This window comes from Lepus europaeus, chromosome 16 (genome assembly GCF_033115175.1).
Source record: "Lepus europaeus isolate LE1 chromosome 16, mLepTim1.pri, whole genome shotgun sequence".
In the NCBI taxonomy this organism is placed as follows: Eukaryota; Metazoa; Chordata; class Mammalia; order Lagomorpha; family Leporidae; genus Lepus; species Lepus europaeus.
The window spans coordinates 90,598,626-90,611,558 of NC_084842.1; the positions used below are offsets into that span (position 1 = coordinate 90,598,626).

The 12,933-nt window shown below is 46.8% G+C and overlaps 1 protein-coding gene across 1 annotated transcript in view; it reads left to right on the forward strand.

Annotated features, from left to right (window-relative positions):
• Positions 1-12,933, forward strand: part of POLN (DNA polymerase nu) — a 205,819-nt gene that overhangs the window by 36,043 nt on the left and 156,843 nt on the right. Inside the window, exons 4-5 of the mRNA XM_062213723.1 lie at positions 2,868-3,353; positions 4,795-4,976. Coding sequence (XP_062069707.1) covers positions 2,868-3,353; positions 4,795-4,976 — 668 coding nt within the window. The remainder of the gene's footprint in view (positions 1-2,867; positions 3,354-4,794; positions 4,977-12,933) is intronic.

The window sequence follows — 12,933 nt, forward strand, 5'->3', positions numbered from 1 at the left end:
CATAGCAGAAAGCTGGATGGGAACAGGAGCGGCTGGGACTCGAACCGGTGCCCATATGGGATGCCGGTACTTTGGGCCAAGCAATTTGTGCCACAGCAATTTTTTTTTAGATGGGGTTCTTGCTCTCTAGGAGCTTATAGTTTGATCTGGATAGGGGGTAGGGGAAGACAGAGAGGTACAGAGTTCTACGTGGGAACAGTACGAGGGATGTCTAGCAGGTGTTGTGCTGTTTCATCTTCTTTTGTGGGTGGTGGGGAGAGGAGTCTGGGACGTCTTTGGGAAGCATGGAAATTGTTATCTGAGTTGAGATCTAATGAACGATTAGGAGTCAGGCAACCTAAAAGTCCCCACCTTTCGGTTGAGAAAATGTTCCAGGTTAAGGGAAGAAAGCTTAGATATTTGGGGTGGTGGAAATAAATAGAGGTGCAGAAAGGTAGGTGTATACAGTTCACCATGGCTGAGTTCTGTGGTTTGACTAGTTAGGAGAGGTAGGCGGTCACATTACTAAAGACTGTGTGTGTGAAACAGTGGTGAGGGTAGATGGTGGTTAAGAGAACGAACTCTGTAGCAAACCAGCTGTGTTCCAGTCCCACCCTACTGACTTACACCTAAACTCCCTGTAGTGCAGTGTGGTAACAAGAGGACCTATGTGTTGTCATGTACCCTGGGAGGGAGGGAGAGTCGTCCTCCACAGAGCAGACACCGTTCTCTTCAGCCTCTGTAAGCAAAGAGAAGTTGTCTCTTCATGGTACAAGAGCTTGCTCCTTGGATTTCTAAGGCAGAGGGCTTAAACGTTTTTATTCCCTTTCTTGCAAAAGAATTTTGAAACCTCTTAACATAAAGTTGAAATTTAAAATATTCATCCCAAATTTAAAAACTCTTATACCACCATTTAAAATATATTCACTACAGTTAAATACTGAACTCTGGCAATTTGATATTCATTCCTTTTAAAAATAACTTAGTAAGATCTTCAACAGTTTGAAATTTTATATTTTTCTTTTGATCTTTGAATTCCTTTTCTTGTATATTTCTCTATAATATTTTTAATTAGTATAGTTTTATGCTAAACATTTCTTGAAAACTATATTATGTTCTTAAAAAATCATATTTTTTGCAATAAAAATAAATATTAAATTTTCCATGCTATAGGACCAAATATTAAAGCATTTCCTTTAAAATTAATATTAACGGGCCGGCGCCGCAGCTCACTAGGCTAATCCTCCGCCTTGCGGCGCCAGCACACCGGGTTCTAGTCCCGGTCAGGGCACCGATCATGTCCCGGTTGCCCCTCTTCCAGGCCAGCTCTCTGCTATGGCCCGGGAAGGCAGTGGAGGATGGCCCAAGTGCTTGGGCCCTGCACCCGCATGGGAGACCAGGAGAAGCACCTGGCTCCTGCCATTGGATCAGCGTGGTGCGCCGGCCACAGCGCGCTACCGCGGCGGCCATTGGAGGGTGAACCAATGGCAAAAGGAAGACCTTTCTCTCTGTCTCTCTCTCACTGTCCACTCTGCCTGTCAAAAATAAAAAAAATAAAATTAATATTAACATACAATTGTTCAAAACAGCATGTATTATAAATTTGAGAATAAACGTAGAAAATAAGATATTATTGCAAGTGAATCATATAATGGAATGGGATACTTTTTCTCCCTTGATTAGTTTGTGACCTAAGCTGTGTTTTTATTATTTATTATTTTTTAAAGATTTATTTATTTATGTGAAAGAGTTTACAGAGAGAGAGACAGGGAGAGAAAGAGATTGATCATTCATTCCCCATTTGGCCACAGTGGCCAGAGCTGGGCAGGTTCAAAGCCAGGAGCCAGGAGCTTCTTTCAGGTCTCCGACGCGGGTGCAGAAACCCAAGGATTTGGGCCTCCCACTGCTTTGCCAGGCACATTAGTAGGGAGCTAGATTGGAAGTGGAGCAGCCGAGACTTGAACTGATACAATATATGGGATGTCAGCTTTGCAGGTGGTGGCTTAACTGGCTACATCCTTATGCCAGCCCCTTTATTTTTTATTTTTAAGATTTGCTTATGTTATTTGAAAGGCAGGGTGGCAGAGAGACAGAGAGGCAGAGAGAGACATCTTCCATCTGCTGGTTCACTCCTCAAATGCCCACAGCGTGGGGCTGGGCCAGACTGAAGACAGGAACCTAAAAGTCTACCCTGGTCTCCTACATGTGTAGCAGGGACCCAAGTACTCGGGCCATTATCCGCATTAGCATTAGCAGGGAGCTGGATCAGAAGTGGATCAGCTGAGACTGGCACTCCAACATGGGATGCCAGCGTTGCAGGCAGCCTGTGCCCTGGCGCTGGCCCCAGTAGAGGTCTTCAGGCTCCTGCCTGCCGTAGCCATGATTCAGATATGCATGCCTACCTTGATTGAGAAAAATCACTAGAGGACACCGTATATGTTCTTTTGAAAGTTTGGTTGGGCCAGGTGTGTGGTACAATAGATTAAGTCCCTGCTTGCAATGCTGGCATCCCATTGGAGTGCCAGTTTGAGTCCTGGCTACTCCACTTCCAATCCAGCTCCCTGTTAATGCACCTGGGAAAGCAGCGGATGATGACCTGAGTACTTGGGCCACTGCCATCTGTGTGGGAGACCTGGATGGAGTTCCTGGCTTCTGCCTGGCTGAGGCCTGACTGTTGTAGCCTGTGGATGGAAGATCTTTTTGTCTCTCCCTCTCTCTCTCTGAAACTGTGCCTTTCAAATAAATAAAACATAAATCTTGAAAGAAAAAAAAAAAGTTTGGTCATAGTGATATAAATCTTATATTCCCCACACTACCTTATATAAATTTGGTTTATAATCTATCTTTTGGGTCCATATTCAAATGAAGTATTTTCTACTTTTCTGTAGAATATTCTGTCTTTGACAAGTCAGACTTCAGGAAGTTCCAGCAAGCTCTCTTCTCAGTCCTGCAGTACCTGGCCCACAGATCGGCTGTCTGCTGACCAGGAACCGAAGAGCAGCCACTCACTGGCTCGTTCTAGTTGTTCAGTTCCACAGTGGAATCCAGAGGCTTCAGCCCTCCAGGAGGTGGCGTGTACAAGCAGGCATTTCCTCAAGGACAGTGTGGAGCAGGGAAGTGAAGAGAGCATGACTCTGAAGAGGAAACACACGGCCCACGACTCACCCGAGAGAGCAGGCACACGGACGGCACTGGACGAGGCTGAAGCCTGCCTAAGTTCTGGGAACTCAAGAGCCGTCAAAGAACATCTTTGTGACATTAGGTATTTGGACGATTTGACAAAAAACCAGCTGATCGAAATGTTCAAACGGGCAGCAGCTCTGGTGGTCACTCTGATGTATAAGGATGGTTCAACCCAGCTAAGTGCTGACCAGGTCAGTAAACTACTGGTTTTTGTTTGTTGTCTTGCACTATAAAAGAAGTGCATTGTCCTAGCATCTGACTTTTTTCTTTTTTTTTAAGATTTATTTATTTACTTCAGAGGCAGTGTTACAGACAGAGAGAGGGAGAGACAGAGATAAAGGTCTTCTATCTGCTGGTTCACTCCCCAAATGGCCAAAACAGCCAGAGCTAGACCAATCTGAAGCCAGGAGCCAGGAGCTTCTTCCCAGTCTCCCACGTGGGTGCAGGGGCCCAAGGACTTGGGCCATCTTCTACTGCTTTCCCAGGTCATAGCAGAGAGTTGGATGGGAAGTGGAGCAGCCGGGACTTGAACTGGTGCCTATATGGGATGCCGGCACTGCAGGCTGATGCTGACCCCATGCCACAGCACCAGCCCTGGATCTGATTTTTAAAAAGTTATTTATTTGAGAAGTGTGTTGGGGGGGGGGGGTGGGGAGGAGCTGGGGTTGGAGAGGGAGACCACCCATCTGCTGGCTTATTCTCCAGTTGCCCACAATGATTATGGTATATCTTTGTTATTTATTAAATCTGATTTCTTTCATCAGCATTTTATAATTTTCAGCACACAGGACTGTATGTGTCTTGTTGATTTATATCTAAGTATCATTTTTTGCAATTATGAATGATAGCTTTAAAAAATTTTAGCTTTCACATGCTTATTGTAGTATATACTTGCAGAAATACATTTGATTTTTAATTTTTGTATTTAAAGATTATTTATTTGAAAGGCAGAGTTACATAGAGGCAGAGAGAGAGGTCTTCCATCCACTGGTTCATTCCCCAAATGGCCACAACGGCTGGAGCTGTGCCAATCCAGAGTGGAGCCAGGAGCTTCCTCTGGGTCTCCCACATGGGTGCAGGGGCCCAAGGGCCTGGGACATCTTCTACTGCTTTCCCAGGCCATAGCAGAGAGCTGGATCTGAAGAGGAGCCACCGGGTCTTGAACCAGCGTCCATATGGGATGCTGGCACTGCTGTAGGCTGAGGCTTTATCCGCTGCGCCACAGCACCGGCCCCAGTTTTTGTATTTTGATCTTGTACTCTGCAAGCTTGCTAAATCACACATTAGTTCCAGGACTGTGTTTTAAGATTCCTTTAGCTGCTTTATGCAGATATTCATGTTGTCTGTAGACAGGGACGGTGCCATGCTTCCGTTCTGATTTATATGCCTTGTATGTCTTTTTCCTGTATTCTGGCTGAGACTTGCTTTGTGATGTTGGATATGTTAGAGGCCAGATGTAGAGTTAGATCATGGGGTTTGGCTTTTATGCTTGACTGTCATTAAAAGGCTGTCCATTTCCAAGTTTATTTTTAGACCTCTTCTATTTCTGTCCACTTCATTAGGAAGTGTGACATCTTTCTTGAATAGATGTATTGTCTGTGTTCCATTTGGAAACTTATTGTCTATTTACAGGCTGTCATTTCATCTGTCAAAGGAATTGTGATGCTACTGAATTGCCAGGTGGAGGGCGGCCGTGCTCCTCCGGCCGCTGCAGCCAGGGGGAGTATTCTGGACGAGGATCAGTGCTTCTACATACAAACAGAGCGCTCTTGTCTTGCCGGCCAAGAACAGGAGGCACAGAATCAGTTTGCCAGGTGAGAAATCTCTGCTCATTCTCGGAAGTCTTATTAAATGCTTGCTTTACCCTCCCAAGTCCCCCAGACTCCAGTATTCATAATGTAAATGTTGAAAAGTTTCGTGTGAAAATGAAATGGCTCTAAATGTTAGAAACCTCTGCAAACACTGAGCCGCTCTTCTCCAAAGAGCTTCTGGAATGGAGGTTGCATTCTTCCTTGGAAACCTGCTCCAGGATTGGAGTCAGCTTCAGGTGAGAAGCTGGGAAGAGGAACACCATCCCAGGCCCTGCCGTGGCCCGGATCCCAGCTGGTTTTCCCCACCACACTCACTCACTCACTCACTCACTCACAGCATTAGAAAGTTAAGTTATCGCTGCAGGAACACAGTAAATTATCCTCCATACCGCAGAGGTCAGCACTAATTTCAAAGCTCCATGTCTGTAACCAGAACCTGTCTCACCTGACCCTGCCCCCCTAGAGTCAGGGCTGGGTCGCAGGCAGGGATGTTCCTGTTGCCTAGACCCTTTAGCAGCTCCTGCTCATGTCTCAGACCAAGCGGGACGTGCTACGACGGCCTTCGAGGCCTGCATCCTTACAGTTCCTGACCCTGCGGAGCTGCCTCAGCTCAAGGCCTTGTTCTGCTGTCCACTGCCTACAACAAACAAACTAGAAGTGAATTGTGAAACATGAAAGTACAGAGCAGTAGTCACTTCCTCCTAGACCAACATGATCAAAGATTTTTCCATACTTCATCTCCCTCTCTGTGAGGCAGAGGAGGGAGCTGGAATTAAAGAAAACCCCACACATGTAATCACCTTGTACGTCTCAAGACACGGCTCCTTTGTTTTTGTTGTTAGAACTACAATTCCATTTCAAACGTAAATTGAACACTCAGTCCACATTTGAAGTTGCTTGACTGTCTCAAAAATGTCCTTCCATCACTGACTTAGTGGGATCAGGAACCCACCAAGGCCCCCACACAGCCTTTGGTGTCATGCCTCTCCTCTAATCTGACCATCTCCACCCCGTCTTGCAGGGTGCCATGTCCTGAGTTTACCTGCTGGTGTCCCTGTGTGCTTCTTTAGCTTGTTCTCTCTTACTCCATAGTGACTGTAAACTGGAATTTAGTTCTAAAGCCTTGGTTATTCAGGTCCAACATTTTTTGCAAAACACCTCCATGCTCCTCTGTGATGTAGCTCAATGACCAGACTTAGCAAATAAAAATACAGGACACTAAATGTGAATTTCAATTAAACAACAACTAATATTTTAGTATAATTGTGTCCCAAATGTTCATGGGACATGCTTATCCTGAAAGAATGAATATATGACTGAAAATATTTAAAATTTTTTTCAGATAAAAATTATTGACTTTTTCCAAAGTTCACACTTACCAGGGTGTCCTGTGTCTTATCTGATTCCCCCCCCCCTTTTTTTTTTAAAGATTTATTTATTTGAAAGAGTTAGAGAGAGAGGTAGAGACAGAGGGAGAGGTCTCCCATCCTCTGGTTCACTCCCCAGATGGCTGCAACAGCTGGAACTGCGCTGATCTGAAGCCAGGAGCCAGGAGCTTCTTCTAGGTCTCCCACATGGGTGCAGAGGCCCAGGGACTTGGGCCATCCTCCACCACTTTCCCAGGCCATAGCAGAGAGCTGGATTGGAAGAGAAGCAGCCAAGACTAGAACCAGTGCCCATATGGGATGCTGGTTCTTCAAGCCAGGGTGTTAACCCACTGCAGAACAGCACGCCAGCCCTGTCTGGGTCAGGTGATATCAGCAGGATACCTTCATTGTAAATTTCCCCACCAAACTTTCCCTTTGTAGTTTTGTCCTTGGATAAATATCATCTGAATTATTTATTTAATAATGGCAAGCGACTTGGTGATTTTTTTTTTTTTTGAAGAAAGAATTATATATATATAGAGAAAAGAAGAGTGAGAAGTCTTCCATCCATTGGTTCACTCCCTAAATAGCTGCAACAGCCTGGGGGGAGTGGGGGCAGGCAGAAGCCAGGAGCCAGGAGCTTCTTCCTGGTCTCTCATGTGGGTCAAGGGCCCTAGAGCTTTCCCAGGCGCATCAGCAGGGAGCTGGATTAGCAGTGGAACAGCTAGGCCGGCGATGTGGCTCACTTGGCTAATCCTCTGCCTGCGGCACCGGCACCCCAGGTTCTAGTCCCGGTTGGGGTACCGGATTCTGTCCCGGTTGCTCCTCTTCCAGTCCAGCTCCTGCTATGGCCTAGGAGGGCAGTGGAGGATGGCCCAAGTGCTTGGGCCCTGCACCCCATGGGAGACCAGGAGGAAGCACCTGGCTTCTGGCTTCGGATCGGCGGCCGTGGTGGCCATTTGTGGGGTGAACCAACGGAAGGAAGACCTTTCTTTCTGTCTCCCTCTCTCACTGTCTGACTCTAACTCTGCCTGTCAAAAAAAAAAAAAAAAAAAAAAAAGAAGACGGGAGTCACTGGGTACATGCTCCCCACGTAGGATCTCTGTCCTTAATGTGTTTTACTATGAAACTTAAAAACACTACTAGTTGAACAGTACCCTATACCTTGTGTGGTTGTGTGAGTGCAGCCTGTTGAAATTCTTGCTTAGTATATACTAAGTTGATCTTCAGTATATGAAGGTAACTGAAAATGAAACTCGATAAAGGGTGGGATGGGAGAGGGAGAGGGAGAGGGGAGGGCCATGGGAGGGAGGGAGGTTGGGGGCGGGGAAGCCACAACAATACAAAAGTTGCACTTTGTAAATTCACATTTATGAAATTAAAAAAAAAAAGAAGAAGAAGAAGTGGAACAGCTGGGACTTGAATCAGCACCCACATGGCATGCTGGCTTTGCAGGCAGCAGCTTTAGCCACTAAACCAAACACTGGCACTGAGATGGTACTCTTTTTAACTCTACTTTCTTCCAAATTTATTGGCTAAAACTTTCTGTAAAGAACAACTAGACTTTTAGTTCACCTTACCCTTCATGTCTTTACTTGAGTGTTACCTTTTGGCCCAGCCTGCCCTGACTGTCCTTCATAAAACAGTGCCACCCCCTCAAGAGCACACACAGCCCCTGTTTCCTTCTCCTTCTTCATTTTTTAAAAAACTATTTGAAAGGCAGAGGGACAGAAACAGATTTTCTACCTGCTGGTTCATTCCCCAAATAGCCACCGTGGCCAGGGCTGGGCCAGGCCTAACCAGGAGCCTAGAACATCATCTAGGTCTCCCATGGGGTTACAGGGGCCCAAACACTTGGGCCATCATCTACTGCTTTCCCAAGCACATTAGCAGGGAACTGGATCAGAAGCTGGGCAGCAGGAACTCCAACTGGTGTTGCAGGCAGTGGATTAACCCACTGTGCCACATGTTCTTCATGTATTCCTGTAATACTTAACCGTAATATTGTTGCCGGTGAATGGCAGGGTTCTTGTCTTCGTGCAAGAAAGAATTCAGGCATGAGACAGAGAGTAGTGGAAAAGTAAAATAGCAAGGTTTATTAGGGTAGGGACATCTATAAGAACAGATGGGCACCTCTCCAGACAGGACCTGAGAGAGAGTGAGTGCACAGTCACTCAGACTGGGGGTAAGGGCACGAGGTTCCATGGTCGAGTGGAGAGAGTACACCTGGGCAGGCAGGCGGGTGGCTCAGCAGAGAGGCAGAGGGCTGAGCGCGCAGTCCGGTTGAGGCCGGGGGTTTTTAAGGAGATGGCTCTTTGTCTTCACACATCTCCTCCTGAAACAAAGGATTTCATGGATGTAAATATTAAGAATTTCCTATCTGAGTTTTCCCCTGAAGGTATCAGACAGGAGGAAGGCTAGCTGGCTCCATCCTGGGTTTAGAGGAAGGGTGAGCAAGACCCCCTAGAGAATGGGAATCCGGAGCAGGGTGTTTGAAATGCAGATACTGGGCTTCATCTGGGAGATTGTGGAAGATTTGTCAGGCAGAAGGGACCGCGGGGTGTGTGTGTGTGTGTGTGTGTCCCACCTGGCAGGTGGTTATCCGGTAGAAGGGAGCAGGGCAGGATACGAACACTGGGCTGCCCTGAAACATTATCGGGATGACTTTGAGATGCAGATGCATGTGCTGGACATAGACATCTTTTCTTTAGGCCTTTATGTCACACACACATAAGCTCGTATCTGACTTCCTACCTAACAGTATCATTCTGTGTATGTGACTTATTTATTTTGTTTACTCTGTGTCTACCTCGAAACTCTCTGAGAATGACACTTTTTGCATTCTGTTTATGTTTGTATCCCCACAGCCAAAAACGATGCCACAGGACAGGTGCTCAGTAAGCATTTACTCAACATTCTTATTGAGTGAATGAGAGCTGCAGCTTTACTCAGAGTACTTACCTGAAGATGCTGCCTTGAGTTCCATAAAACTGGAAGCAGTGATCCTGAATCTATGCTAGTATCTTTGATATTCAAGATGAATTTGAATAAATCTCACCGAAATTAATACCCTTATAGGTAATGTTTGTACAGAATGTATTAGGTGGTATTTATTGCCTGTACAGGGCCTTTCTGCTCATATGATCTCACTTCATCTTCATGCTATTTCCCTGTGTTAGGTCTATTAACCCCATTTTGTAGATGAGGAGACAGGCTCCGAGAAATAATTGAAGTTATAGATCAGTCCTACGATTTCAGTTGAAGTCTCTTATTTTTAACTCAAGTCTAACTTTTTGTACTATAGCTTCCTTTTTGTTTTGCAAATGTGACAAATAGACTTAATAACCAACTTATGTTTTAGCCATTTAAATAACCAACATTAATACCAATGTATGTTTTAGCCATTAAAGTATGTATTTATTTATCTGTCTGAAGAGCTGAGAGAGACAGTGAGTGAGTTGTCTCAGTTGAGTCGATCCTGGAAGTGCCTGCAGTAGCCATGGCTGAGTCAGGGTCACGCCGGGAGCTGGAACTCAATCCATGTCCCACGTGGGCAGCAGAGACCCAGGACTTGAGCCATCACCTCCTGCCGCCCAGGGCGCACATTAGCAGGAAGGTAGAACTGAGAGTACAACTGGGATTCGAGCCAAGGCGCACCAGTATGGGGTTGCAGTGTCCCGTAACTACCACATCGAGCACCCATCCCATGTTTTACCCATTTTATCTCACAAGATATTCTTTTTGTTGTTTGTCTTGGCAAGGTAGAAACCAATTAGCTCCTGTCCACGTCTTTTGTTCGTGGGAGAGAATGTAGTTGAGTCTCAGGCTGACAAGGGTCCAGTGGAAGGGAGCTCCACCCAGCTTTATTGCCTCTCCCTGTGAGCATTTCACTCCCTTCCCTTCTCTTCCGTGTACCACTCCCCAGTCCAACCAAGAGAAGATCTGAAGCCCTGATACTGGCACATGGCCCTCCCCAGCATCTTGGCTTCTCTATTACAGGGAAGCCAAAATAAAATGCAAGAAACCTTAGCTAAAATTATCTGTGGTGCAAGACAAAATCTAACTACCTACTTGATGTGTGGAGCTCTGGTTTCTTTCTTCCTCAGTTCTAGTCAAAGAACCTTATCAGTGTATTAACATTTACTATGAAGGGAAAACTTTGGCTTGTTTTGGGCCCTGCAGCAGCAAGGCGTGGTGTGTAGGTGTTGCCATGTAGCAGCCTGTAGCAATGCAAATCACTCAGTCTCTCTGAGCCTGAGTTCCCTAATTCAGAAAACAGATTGGGTGCCTACCTAACAGGATTGGGTGGGGCTTCAAGTCAGTCATCCTTCTGAAGTATTTGGTGGTATTTCTGCCATGTGGTACGTGTTCAATGAATGTTAGCCGTTATGAATCCTGCACTCAGTGAGCTCATGATACAATGGGGAGAGCAGATGTGTAGGGTACTCCCCAATAGGGGCACAGCAAATGTGACCCCCACTGCACTGCAGGTGTGGACAAAGGCACAGAACGTAGGACGGGGCAGCTCCCTGCCGAGGGACCCAGGGTTCCCCCTGCACACAGCGGTTGAGCAGTTTCCCAGGCTGTAGCCATGAAGGCAGCACAAGGGGCGAGCACTTGGCCTACCTGCTGAGGAACTACTGGGGATGCTTGGGTTCGAGTCCTGGCCCCACTCAGTTCCAGCTTCCAGCTGTGTGCTTCCTGGAAGGCAGTGATGATGACTCAAGTGCCGGGTTGCTGACACACACATAGGAGGTCTGGATTGGGTTCCTAGCTTCTGCCTTTTGCCTGGACCAGCCCCAGCCAATACAGGCATTTGGATGGAAGACCTATGGTTTTCTCTCTTGGAAAAAAAAAAAAAAGTAATGACTACTAGGAAGTAGTACAGTCAAAGCAAAAGTGGATTGGTCCAGAGCAAAGGTTATAGAAATGGTTTTTTGGAAGCTCAAAGCATTTTACTTGTTGATTTTCTGGAGAGCCAAAGAGCAACAGTATCTGTAAGTAAGGAGAGTATTTTGAGAAAGTCAGCCACAACTTTAGGAGAAAACTGCCTGGGAAAGCCTCAGAGAGTCTCCACCACCACAGTGCTCCTGCCCGTCTGTCCTGGAGGGTGATCTGGGGAGAGTTTTGAAGGGAAATCACAGGCGTCTGCTTTATAGTCCTGATTTGGCTCATTCTGGCTCCTCATTGTTTCCTAATCTTAAAAAAATCTTTAAGGGGGGCCGGTGCCATGGCTCACTTGGTTAATCCTCTGCCTGCAGCGCCGGCATCCTATGTGAACACTGGGTTCTAGTCCCGGTTGCTCCTCTTCCAGTCCAGCTCTCTGCTGTGGCCTGGGAGGGCAGTGGAGGATGGCCCAAGTGCTTGGGCCCTGCACCTGCATGGGAGACCAGGAGAAGCACCTGGCTCCTGGCTTCGGATCAGCGCAGCTCCGGCCATGGTGGCCATTTGTGGGGGTGAACCAATGGAAGGAAGACCTTTCTCTCTGTCTCTCTCTCTCTCACTGTCTATCTGTCAAATAAATTAAAAAAATTAAAAAAAAAAAGTTTGGAGTCAGAGAAGTGAGGCAACTGACTCCTTTATATTAAAAAAAAATCTTTAAGGGACCTGCGCTGTGGCATGGTGGGTAAAGCCGCCTCCTGTGACTGGCGTCTCATTTGGGCTCCAGTTCAAGTCCCGGCTGCTCATTCCTATCCAGGTCTCTGCTATCGGCTTGGGAAAGCAGCAGAGGATGGCCCAAGTGCTTGGACCCCTGCATCTGTGTGGAAGACTTGGAAGAAGCTCCTAGCTCCTGGTTTCACCCGGGCCCAGCCTTGGCCTGTGCAGCCATTTGGGAGTGAGCTAGCAGATGGAAAACCCCTCTCTCTGTCTCTTCTTGGTCTCTGTAACTGCCTTTCAAATAAATACTGTAATTGTTTAAAAAAAAAAAAAAAACTTTAAACGTTAAATTTTAAACCACTAGGACCTACCTGCTTTGATTGTGTTTTGTCTTTGTGATTGCAGTGCCAAAACCATATCTCATTTCCTGTTTCAATTCTTGAAAGAAATACTAGATATACATGTAAACATTAAAAAAAAAAGATACTAGAAAGTCCGCCTGCTGCTGGGCCGTGAGGGCGTGGTGGCATCTGCAGGCTGCGAGGCGAGGTATGGGGCTGGCAGAGCCGCTGGGGCCCACTGTGGCACTGAGTAGCTACTAGTGGCCCAGCAGCGGTGGTGTTCGAGCCCTTCAGCGTGGGCATTGCCATCTGCCCAGGTCAGCCCTCAGCAGCTTCCTGTCCTACACAGACTTACACTGCCGAGGGCTGTGGTGATGAGCAGCCAGCCAAAGCCTCGGGACCAGTTGCAGAAGTGGATTCACAGGAATGTGAGTGCCTGTGCAGGCTTGGTTTTGATATCTGATGAGATGGATGAATTCCCCCCTGGGGGGTTCTGACGACATCAAGCTCTTTCTGGACTACTGTGAGCAGATCGCCAGGCTGTCTCACTGCAAACCACCTTCATCTTTCTCAGCAACGCAGGTAGCGGCCTCGTAACCAAGACAGCCTTGACTTCTGCCGGGCCGGAGGGGGGAGGACATTGAGTTGAAGGAC